This window comes from Lissotriton helveticus, chromosome 2_1, assembly GCF_964261635.1.
Source record: "Lissotriton helveticus chromosome 2_1, aLisHel1.1, whole genome shotgun sequence".
NCBI lineage: Eukaryota > Metazoa > Chordata > Amphibia > Caudata > Salamandridae > Lissotriton > Lissotriton helveticus.
Window position 1 is genome coordinate 1,879,525,320 of NC_136059.1, and position 12,347 is coordinate 1,879,537,666.

Here is a 12,347-nt window from a genome sequence, read left to right on the forward strand (position 1 = left end):
GCCAGTGGCTGAAGCATGTCCCCCCGCATTGTTCTGTAGAGGCATGTGACAGCTTTAACCGTGCTCCCGGATAGACTAATATATTAGCAAGCTTTATGGTTTCTTGGTTCTGATGTACCTTCCAGTGATGGCACCATGTGGAGCAAAAGATGGCCCTGAGGGAGGTCGAATTCTGAGCAGAAGTCGTCAAAGGGGAGAAGCTCCCCCTCTTTGAATAGATTCCCAACTTTCGTCACTCCTGCAGCTACCCATTCCTCCACCCCCTCCACTGTGGGGTAGCACTTTCAGCATGGGCATGGACAGGTCAGGTGAGTATGGAAATTGGCTGCGTGTCTCCTGGAGACATCTGTTCCATCAGCGTCGCATTACTTGGAGCTCCCTGGTGGCATCCATTACAGGACGGTCGGTCGGCCTTCGATAATACCCTCGTCCGCACACCAGTTCTGGGACAAAAGGCCCCACTATGCGGTCCTGTGTCTGTCTGCCCGCAAGCCATTGTGTCTACCAATGCAGCTGCCCTGCCAAATAATAGGTCTCACAGTCTGGGACACTGCCAGGTCCCTGTCAAGTGTCATGCATTTTAACATGGACAAGGCCACTCTCTTTTCGCCTGACACCCAGATCAATGCTGTGATCAGGGAGTCCAACTCATCAAATCGCGCTATAGGAATCCAAATGTGCCTTTTTTCCATGTTTTCAAATGGAATGTGGTATTTTTACTGAATGATGGATGGTGTAAATCTGAACATTTATGGAAGATTAGTGTGTGATGGGGACAGTTCAAACCTTCATGAATTATAGTGAAAATCTAAACATGTGCTGGGAGAAGAAGCAAATGTACCCATGTAGTCAAGTCTTCTAAATAATGGTGCAAATCCACTCTGACACTCTAGACTGCTGCATGCCGATCTGAACACGCTATAACATGTTGAGTGTATAAGGGATGGACCCCGGATTTCTGATCTATTGGCCAAATTCAAACATGAACTAATGATTGTGAAATAATAGGATAAATGTAAATATGCAATTGGGAGTAATCCATGATCTTGCAAATCTGAGCATGTGTTAAGGATTATTATTATCATCAAAGCTTTATTCGATATTGAAATATCTTAAAAGCACAGAACAATAAAAATACAATTCATGTTATTAATTAAAACACTTAATAAATAATTAAAAGACAAGATAACACAGCATTAAACAATTTACAGCTTTGGGATAGTTAGGAAAAAAATAACAGGGGATTGCCAGAGAAAAATTCATCACATAGCTTTGAATCTAATCACCTACGCCCAGCTAAGGAATTTTGCTACCCCACAGGCCAGTACCGTGTTGGGATCTTATTGTAAGATTCTTAACGCTGGAGCATAGCCTCTGGTCTCAAGTAGGCGACAGACTGGTTTTAGCCATTTGGATCTAGGCTTATTATTGGCACTGCAGACAAAAAAGACATGTGCGATGGTTTCCAGTTCAGCGCTGCAGTGTGGGCAGGTGCCAGATGTCTGATGGGGGGGTTCCCATTTAGAGGTGCGTTCACGGACTGATAGAGTTCCCATTCTAAACTGAATATATAAGGCCCTATCTTTGGGTTTTCTAATGAAGTCCATATAGGGTTCGAGCAAGGGTACTGTCTTGTGCAGACGAAACTCGTGTGTGAGTCTACCTAGATTATCCGCTCTAGATTCTTGGGCATCGACCCACAACCAGTTTGCCCGCTTGACCTCCAGTTTAGATATTAAAGCACCGGATTCCCATATAACCCACAGGCCAATGGCCATTAGGAGCTCCTTCACTTTGGAAAGCCAAACAATTTTGTGAGACCCCTGCAAGTTCATGACTTCTTTAAGGCCGTCTGCGTAACTCTTTAGCTCTGGTGTACGCCACAGGCGGGCCCAATAAAGAAGCGGACGCAGAGTTATAAGATCTTTGATAGATCTGCGTCCAAGATCGTATTGGATGGGTTTGCTGGGATTATTAAATAACATGACAAATCTTAACATACATAATTGTGTTAATGGTAATTCTTAACTTATGTGGGTAATCTTGGCATGATTGTGCCCACTTTTGGTGTAACGCTGGCTCTGGCGTGATGCTGGTAATTCTAGGATATTATAATACTATTATAGCTGCTTCCTGAGGCCTGAGCCTGTACGAATGTTGAAACTTATATACATATATGTATACACTCACTGATTATTTCATTAATGTACTCATCAAGCTGTCCATCCATCAATGCACCCCCTTATTCAACTATTCATCTACCCCCATGAACTCTTTCTAGATTTACCCATACACTTACTAGTTTATTCATTCACTCACTCACAACCACTGGTTTATTATCACATTCACCAATTCACCCTTCCACCCGACCATATACAGAAACTTGCCAACCAGAGAAGAATTACTTTAAAATTAAAAATAGCGAGGCCTGCTGACTCGGACAATTCTTATTTCAACATGTTCTTGGCAGAACACCCCTCTTTCAGCCTCCTTGGGGGAACTTTGAATGTCAGAGGAACCTGAGATGCTCACTTTGTCCCACTCACGGTGCACGGAGAGGCAGGTACTTACACCCCACCACTTCAAAGATCACCAGCTGCCACTCTGAGCAACAGTGAAACGGATTAGGTCCTTCTGCATGAACTCTGGTCCAGGCATTCCCTTCAAGCCAGCGGCCAGGGCTGGACTGGCAGTAATGGACACTGGGAAAAGCCCTGATAGTTTGGAGCGTACGGGTTTATCTTTGGGCCGTATAGACTGACAGATCTCCGGCCCAACCAGCCCCATAGCATGATAGCACCCCTGACGGTGCAGCATACATAACCCTAAGGTGCTCATCAATTATTTCCTGCTGCAAAAACATGCTGCTGGAATATTTCATGAGTTTATCTTCAGAGATGCTTAGTAAATAGCAGATTTTTTGGCCCATTATTCTGGACAATTGTGCTGTACAATTAATCCGTTGGTCTATTTAAAAAAATATCGGGGCTTATTTAAAAGCCCCTTGCGTCTCTGTTGCGTCACTTTTACCATGGGAAAAAGTGGCGGCGCAAGGATCTTGTAAATAAGCCCCATCGTGGCAGGTGAGCCCTCCCAAGCCCGTGGAAGGGGGCTGTGCGTGTTGCTTGTGTACGTGAAATATGGGGCTGGAATAAAATATTCTCCAGGGCTGCTTTTAGATTCTAGTCCATTCCTGCCAGCTGTCCATGATTTTGTCACCCATGTGGGAGCTGAGCTTAGCTCCCGAGGCCAGCGCTGTGATTGGCTCACGCGCTTGCAGGCTGTGAGGTGTGTGTGCTCGTGAAGTATGCACCCCTGCAGGGCACGCGGGGGTATGCATGCACCGTAGACGCCACTGAGGTTACATAACTAGACCAGACTTGCATAGGCGCTGAATCGGTATGTGTTTGTGTATATCGTGCAGCAGTTAATAAAAAAGACCTTATACACCTTTAAAAAGTTGTGCCAAGTCATCTGCGGGGTCGAGAGTTGTTTCGAGGACTTTCCACTGTGTTATCTCAGCAGGAGGGAAAGGCGCCGAAGAGCTGATTCCTCACACATGTAAGTAGCTTTTTATAATTTACACATTAAACACTCGGAGTTAAATGCTGTTAGAAGGTTTTAGGCATGAATAGTAGGAGGGATTTTACAGTGTCATGGCGAAGGACGGGTCTCTTCTGTGAGCAAGTGTTCCCCATCTCGGTCCAAACGTCTCTGTATAATTGGCTGTGTCTCAGTTGGACGCTGTCACTTCTATTACACTGTTTGTTTCTCCCTCTATCTCTCTCTAGCCCTTTCTCTCTAGCTGTCTTACTGTTTTAGGGCATCTTTCTTTCTCCGACTCAATGGTGCCGATCCAAAAAAGCATTTATGAGTATGGGAAATAGTCCCACAGGTGTACACTTTAGCGCACTCTTACATGTCTGTGAATTGATAATTATCGGATACATTAAATAACACAACATGCCTTAAATTTCAACTGGTCGAATCTGCTGAAATTTAACAAGAGTAAACATGCAGTATTTACTGTATCATGCAGATTTTGGTGTTACACATCAATTTTCGCATGTTATTCCTTATAAACTCATAATAGGTGTTATTTATCGCACCCGATAAATAACATACCCCATGGCATCGTTATTTATTGTGGCGATAAATAATGCCTCAATTAGTCATCAGGTCTCCTTTACGTACTAATTGTATATGAATATCCATTGAATATTGACATTTTACTCCCATTTTAGATGTTTCAGGGCCAATATGCAAATGCATGAAAGATTATATAAAACAGTGCTACAGGAGTAATGATTTACTAACTCCCAAATCCTATGTGAATAGGCCCCTATCTCTTTTGTTCTGCTATCCGTGTCCCTTCATTATTCCGCCAGCCTGTCCACTTTCCTGCTTTCAAACCCCTCTTGCTTCTGCCTTCTTACTTTGTTCTTTCCATGTCTCACCCCCTCTTCCTCACCTCTTTATCTCACCCCTTCCTCTCTCTGCACTTACCACCCCATCCGAATATCTTGATGTTGTCATAAGTTTCATTACTAAAACGTGAGTCACAGGATCATTTATAGTTTACAAAACTGACAGCTTTTGATGTTAAGCGTACATATTCCCATTGAATATTGAAGCAAGTATTTCTGAATTCTCTATAATAAAATATAAGCCTTTGACGGTTTGTGTCAAATACGACCTGCTAGTTACAGTCCCTTGTTTTTATCAAATGTTGCTCTTTTGTCATTTTCTTTTTCAATGGGTGATTAATTTCCAATGAGAGTTCAGTTACAATAAAGGGGTTTACAATTGGGTTTAGAACATCAGGAGGATGTAAGTGAAGTGGAATGTAAACGTTCATTTTGATCAATTATGAGGAATGAAATACATCTTTCTATATTGAATTTCAAAAGGTGCACTTACTGCATTAAAAAGTGTCTGATGTGAATTAGAAATATGGATGGGGTTGAGAATCCTGTTAAATTCTCCAATGATTTTTCACTCGTTACCCGGATTTTCCCAGCTGAACCTGGGAAAATGTGTGCGTTAATTCTGGTTAAGTTCACCCGTGCCCAGTTTTGAAGTAAATAATTGACTCTGACGCACTTGAATGCTTTTGATACTTAACAGTGACTGCACGTGGTCCAAGATGGCCGCCATGTAACTTAGTTTGTTCTGGCTATTTTGTTAAGGAAGCTCGTGTGAGGAACCATCATCATGATGCACAGATCCTTCCGCTCGCTTGGGAGACAGGAGACAGAGAAGATAAAAGTTCTCACAGAAAGATGCAGCCGCCTGGAAAAGGAAAAAGGTACTGAATAGGGAATGTTGTTATCTTATGTGTTCTGCAACATATACGAACGCACAAAGGAAACTTTAGGATATTTAGGCGAAAACAGCATGAAGACTCCACGAGGTTGATGTAATGAAGCTATTATACCCCTCAGCTGAATTAATCACGAGGCTCCAGATGTGGGTGGAACTGTATTTATTTAGATAAATCTTCTCGGGAGAGCGCCGAGCGCCCGGTGTCTCCGACACTTTCACTTTTCCCCATGCTCATGCGCAGACGCTCTTTCCACGTTCTCGCGTGCTACGTCATCACGTGCGCACGTGAGAACGGGCGCAACACTACATATCTCCCTCTTTTTGTTCACAAAGAAATGTGTCTTTGAAAAGTCTCTCAGGATGTATAGTTCCCACCCATTACAAAGTCTCGGAAGCGATCAGGACTTACCACCGCTCTGCCTGCCCGTGTGCGTCTTACCGGAGTGGAGAGGGCTTCCCCAGGGCCATTCTCTGCAGGACTCCCCTCTTGGTCTCTCCTGGCTTCCGGCTCTTCTCTCCTCGGGGTCACACCCCCCCTTTCCATTTGTCTCCTCATCTCTGGCTGTCCCTGGTCTCCCAACTCCTCTCCGTTATCTTCTACTCCTTGATCTCCTTCTTCAACTGGGGTGTTTCCTTCATCCTCTCTTTGCACTTGGTCAGGTACTGTCCTTTCATTGTCCTCCGCGGACCATCTTAGGATCTTGTTGCATTTGGCCATGCGATCTTGAGACCACATATTCCCATCACTGAGCAGTGCTGCCCTATCGTATACTTCTTTCACTTGAAGTGTTGACTGTACTCGCTGTCTCCTTTTCTTTTCAACACCGCTAATTTAACTCTCACCCATTCTCCTCTCTCAATGGCGGTTTCCTTCACCTTTCTCCGTTGGTTGTAATGCTCAGTGTATATCCGCTGGGCTTTCTCCAAATTGTGCTGCACCACTGCAGGGGACCACTTGCTGGTGATGGTCTTTTCTCTCCATGCTACATTGTCCTTGGTGAAGGGGTGTCTTCCTCTCAAGATTTGGAATGGGCTGTACCCTGTGCTGGTAGGGGTAAAGTGGTAGGCCCACAACATGCTTTGTACTTCTTTCTCCCAGTATTTACCTATCGAGATGGCAGCTTGGATGGATCCCATTATGACCCTATTGAACCGCTCTACCTGCCCATTGCTCGATGGATGGTAGATAGAGGTATTTTTGATTTTAATTCCGTTTCTCTCTGCATACTTGCACCACTTCTCTGAGGTGAATTGCGGTCCATTGTCACTCAGAATGGTTCTTGGAATGCCTTCCCTGAGGAAAACAGAAGTTAAGAACTTAAGCACGGTTTCAGTGTCCATCTCTTCCTGTATGATCACCTCCGGCCATTTCGTAAATACTTATCCACGAGGACACACAGATACTTGGGTGTTCCTTGGTCGTCAAGCACGGGCCCCAGAATGTCTACAGACACTTCTTCCCAGGGGTTGCTTGGTTGGGCAAACTTCCCCAATGCTGGCCTCAAAGGTTTCAGAATGTTATCAGCTCCTAGGCATTGGTCACATTCCCTTACATGTCTCTCCACTTGGATGTCCACTCCCGGCCACCAGTACATCTGTTTTGCCCTCATCTTGGTCTTCACGATCCCAAGATGCCCTTCATGTAATAGCTCTAACAGGCGTGGGACCAACCTTGTCGGGGCACTATTTTATCGCCTCTGTACAGGAAAATTCAATTGTCACCCACAGATAATTCCTCTCTGACTTCAAAGAATTTCCGGAGTGTCTCTCGCAAATGTTTCTTCTCTGGCCATCCATGTATTATTCGCTCCTTGACTTCTCGCATGTCACCGTCCTCTTCGTATGCTTTGGTCCACTCTTGGTTGCTTTTCACCCGTTCGGCATTTTCCATTACTGCTATCATTTCCTCATTTTCTGCCATCTGGTTGGGGGCTCTTTCCATGGCTGACGCTCTGCTGAGATAGTCTGCTACCTTGTTTCGTGTCCCTAGTATGTATTCCACGTCATACCTGTACTCAAGCAGCTTCAATGTCATTTTGGCAATGCGTGGCACTCGCATGCCCACTCGAGGTGAGCACTTTGACCAACGGTTTGTGGTCTGTCTTTAGTTTGAATCTCGTCCCCCATAAGAATTGGCAGAACTTCCCCATGGCCCACACTGCCGCCAGCATCTCTTTTTCAATCACACTGAATTTCTGTTCCGTGGGCGATAGTGCTCTTGAGGCAAAACTGAGGGTCTCTATCGTCCCATCTTTCCTCTCCTGCATGAGAACTGCTCCTAGTCCTTTCTCGCTGGCGTTCGTTGTTAGTATCGACTGTCCCAGAGAATCATATCCCTGTAGTGGTACAGCTTGACTGATCTCATTCTTTAAAGTCTCAAATTCCTTCTGAGTCTCCTCTGTCCACTTAAATACAGTTTTTCTCTTATCAGTTGTCTCAGGTGGTGCGTCTTGGTGGCAAAGTGTTGCACACATTTGCTGTAATATTCAGCCATCCCTAGGAATGATCTCACTTCCTCTTTGTTGGCTGGAGCTGCAGCATCACATATTGCTTTCACATTAGCCCTTTTTGGTGTGATTCTGTGTTCTCTTATCTCGTGCCCCAAGTATGTGACTGACGTCATTCCCAGTCTACATTTCTCCCACTCTGCTGTCAGGCCATTGTTCTCCCAAACTCCAAGCACTTTGTCTAGCTTCTTATCATTATCCTTCCGGTCTGTCCCCATCACCAGTATGTCATCCTGGAAATACTGGATACCCTCGATGTCCTTGAAAAGGCGGTGCATTAGTTTCTGGAACACCGCGGCTGCTGAGGCAAGGCCAAAGGGCATTCTGCGGAATTTATAGCATCCAAACGGTGTTATGAAGGATGTCAATTTCTGGCTTGTAGGATGTAGATCTATCTGGTGATATGCGGAAGTAAGGTCAATGGTGGAGAACCACTTCACCCCTTTCGTCTTGGCCAGCATTTCTTCAATGCGAGGCAACAGGAATTTCTCCACTACCAGGCACTTGTTCAGTTCTCGAAGATCCACACAGAGGCGGACGTTGCCATTCGGTTTCATCGCTACCACCAAGGGCGTCAGCCACTCCGAGCTGTCTATTGGCTCAATGATATCATTTTCTTCTAATCTGTGCAGTTCCTGCTGTACCGCTTCTCTCACTGCTAGGGGTACGTTCCTGACCTTGTAGGATACTGGTTTGGAGTTCTCCCTGAGTACTATCTTATGTGTGAACTTCTCTAGCTTGCCGACCTTTCCACCGAACACCTTCGGGTAGTCGTCCTTCATCCTCTCTCTGTCCGGCCAGTTCTCAGGGGCTGTCGTCAGCACTTGTATGTCTCCACCTGGATCCAATTTTATCCCTAAATCGCCTTGGTCCCTCCATCCTAAGACTGATGGGCCTTTCTCGGCTACATATAATTTGCACACCGCACTCCTTCCACTGAATTCGAATTTTAGGGTTCTGTATCCGACCATGGGGATGAGCTCACCAGTGTATGACACCGGTCGTATATCAGGTGGTTCCAGTCTTGGGCCCAAGCTGGGCTTGAACTCTTCGTCCCATACCGCTCTCTGGACAATGGTGTACGGGGATCCCGAATCTGCTACGATCTTGATAGTCACCCCTCCTATTATCACATCACATTGTGGCTTGCGGGACCGCCTACAGTCAATGCCCAATACTTATAAACAATGAAACAGGTAACGAGGTCTAGAGGGCGCACTGCACAATATTAAGGCAATTTTACAAGAACATCAATCAATTCCGGTACTCTAGGCAAGAAAGGGAAGGTTACCTCACTCCCCCAAGATTACCAAAGAAGGCTCTGGATGAAAACAGTTCAGAATTTCTCGCCGAGCACTCAACAAGTAATGTCTTAATTTCACTAGATTAATAGTAATAAATTTAACAGTTCCAATTCAATCCAGTTCACTAAACACCAGGATCTTCGTGACGCTTTCAATCCATCAAACAAGCACAAGGGTTCGAAATGTTGATCCTTTTTATTTTCAAATCAAAAGACACACGCTGCAGCCAACACGTGTTTCGTTGTGGCAATATCAAATGCCAAATCAACTTCGTCAGGGCTGCAAGCCAAAACGATAAAGATATATATAATAAAATACTATCAACACCAAATTAGTCACAATGTAAAAATCTGTTCAAAGTAGATTTATCATTTGCATTTAAACTATAATCACCACCTAAGTGTCGTGAAAACAAAGAACCCTCAATAAGTGACATATAGAGACAAAATAAGTATAACTACCTCGTGAATCCCGGTGATCATCATTATATCCAACAAAACACTCAGATTTAAAGCCAATTTCAAAACGATTCTATTAGTAAATACCTTTTTTAAAGTATATCTTGATAATCAGAAGTTGAGATCATAGACAGTAACCAAATCTGAAATGATATAAGGGAGCCTTAAGCCATTGATCCCGCAACTCACGTCCAACGGAGAAAGGAACCTTACATTCACTACTGCAGTTTAAAGTAGTCACTGGCTAAAGTATAATAACGATAGTAACAAACATTATCGTCTGCCTATCCATGTAAAGTTATCATTAAAATTAAAGGGAAGCGTATTACCTGGTTAATTTTCCAGTATACGAATCGCAGGTTCAAAATCAGTAGTTCGTTAATCCAAAGTAATTTCGGGTAGCATAATCTGAATAAAGAATAAACGTGTAAATATCTCCCTCCTTGTTAGGTGCCCAAACCGCCGTTCTTGTATATTATTACTTACCCAATATCTAAGTATAAGCCCAACGTATTTGGGTTCTAGCACAGTCCGTCCGTGTTCGGGTGACTGGCGTGCACAACGGCCGCCATGTTGGTTAAATACACGAGGTTTGGTCGCTTCCAGTTATAAAGTTTTGATCAAATTATCATTGTAAGGCGGTCTTTACGTGCTAAATTAAAAAGACTCGTGAAGCAATTTTAAATAGCAATTCTCTGACACAAAAACGGTTTTACGTAATTACATTTATATATGTCAATCAGAGAGACTAAAATTACGAGAGTATTTTAGCGTGGGTAAGTAATTGAAAATCAGTCGCAAAGAAGTAATATTACGCTTGTTAATGCCATTATAAGTTTCACTAAGTTACATTAACGTCGCCATTTTGGAATGGGCTCGATCTTAGACGATATTATTATATAGATCAATAAATGAATTGTAGGATATCGAAAATTATCAGTAATAAAAATTCATAAGCATATATGTATATATAATAAGAATTTCGAACCCTTGTGCTTGTTTGATGGATTGAAAGCGTCACGAAGATCCTGGTGTTTAGTGAACTGGATTGAATTGAACTGTTAAATTTATTACTATTAATCTAGTGAAATTAAGACATTACTTGTTGAGTGCTCGGCGAAAAATTCTGAAATGCCCAATACTTGTTCTTTCACACATAATACATTGTCCTCTTCCTCCCGTTCTTCTTCTTCCTCCTGCTGACCTTGCACCACGTACTACACCATGGGCCTCTTCATTTTCCGGCGACACACTTTCTCGTAGTGGCCTACTATGCCACAAAACATGCATTTCGCCCTAAACGCTGGACACCGTTTGTCTTGGGCTGCATGCGTCATGCTTCCGCACCTGTAGCACGCCGTTTTGCTTTCCTTGTTCTGTTTCCACGGTTGTCCAGGTTTCCCCATCCACTTACTCGGTCCTTTTCCTTCTCCCATCGTGGCCTTACTCCTTCCTGATGGCTCTGCGTTATCCACTTTGTTCACCATGGTCCTCTGGGCGGTTTCTCTCTTGGCCGCGTCATCACACCGTTTCGATAACTCCGCCTTTTTTACCATAGCTATCACTTCCTTAACAGATGCTTCTCCGTTCACCCACAATTTGTCTTGTATCGTCTTGTTGGTGGTGTGCATTACTATTTGATCTTTTATGAACTCATCATGTAGGGCCCCGTACTTGCACGTTACCGCCAACTTCCTCAACGCCGCGACGTAATCGTCTATGGATTCACCGGCCTCTTGTTTCCTCTGCTGGAAATTGTAACAGTCGATTGAAACGCACACAGCTGGGCGGTAATGGTTGTCGAGATCTTCTAAGGCATGCCTAAATACGTCATCATCCGCCTGTGGTCTGGGTGTTGGTACCAGATTTTGAAAGACTCGTATTCCCTCTGGGCCTAGGTTGTGCAGGAGTATCCTTCTCTTTCTCGCGCTGGTGAAGGCCTCGCCATTTTCATCTTCTAGAGCTTCTATATAGTTCTTGAAGTACTCTCTCCAGTCTTCCCACTTCATTTGGGGTTCTCCTGGCTTCGTTAAGAACGGGATCGGTGTCATGAGTGAAGACGCTTGCGCGCTCATTGTGGCGCGTCTTTCTGGTTCCGTCCCTAGACCTCTTGGGCTGCCTGGCGCGTTCGCGCTTTCGCCTTGTGCCTGGTTTGGTCGGGGCTCTTCTGTTACTCCTTCCCTGCGTCTAGCTTGCTCCGCCAGGGTCCTAGTGGGTTATCGCTGCACTTTCGCCGTGCTTTCTGCGTGCACGCCCCTAGCGTCAGGTCCCTTACTTGTGGATGGTGTTCTCCTTTCTCTGCGCGCTTCTGCCACGCTCTCCCGCAGTTCTGGGCTGCTGCGACGCTGTCCTCCTGCCTGCAGCTCCTCACAGTGGCCTCTGGTCTGGTGTCGTCTGTCCAGCTGTTCCACGTGATAGTCTCTGGCTAGCCTGTGTCTTCTGTGCTGGTGCTGGGTACTCTCCACCTCTTCCTCTTCACTCCGTTTTTTTTTCTTGGTCTGAATCCCAGACCTCGTCGCCACTGTAATGAAGCTATTATACCCCTCAGCTGAAATAATCACGAGGCTCCAGATGTTGGTGGAACTGTATTTATTTAGATAAATCTTCTTGGGAGAGCGCCGAGCGCCTGGTGTCTCCGACACTTTCACTTCTCCCCATGCGCATGCGCAGACGCTCTCTCCACGTTCTCGCGCGCTACATCATCACGTGCGCACGCGAGAACGGGCGCAACACTACAGTTGACAAATGGTATC

At 44.8% G+C, this 12,347-nt stretch overlaps 1 protein-coding gene across 8 annotated transcripts in view; it reads left to right on the forward strand.

Annotated features, from left to right (window-relative positions):
* Nucleotides 1-12,347, forward strand: part of LOC144818922 (uncharacterized) — a 387,843-nt gene that overhangs the window by 299,700 nt on the left and 75,796 nt on the right. For 5 of the 8 annotated variants that reach the window (XM_078676809.1, XM_078676803.1, XM_078676805.1 and 2 more), the window contains one exon: nucleotides 5,190-5,308. In XM_078676809.1, coding sequence (XP_078532935.1) covers nucleotides 5,283-5,308 — 26 coding nt within the window. In that variant the 5' untranslated portion in view covers nucleotides 5,190-5,282. Of the gene's footprint in view, nucleotides 1-3,439; nucleotides 3,562-5,189; nucleotides 5,309-12,347 lie in introns of those variants that run through there. The other 3 variants (XM_078676808.1, XM_078676810.1, XM_078676802.1) reach the window with 1 other exon arrangement.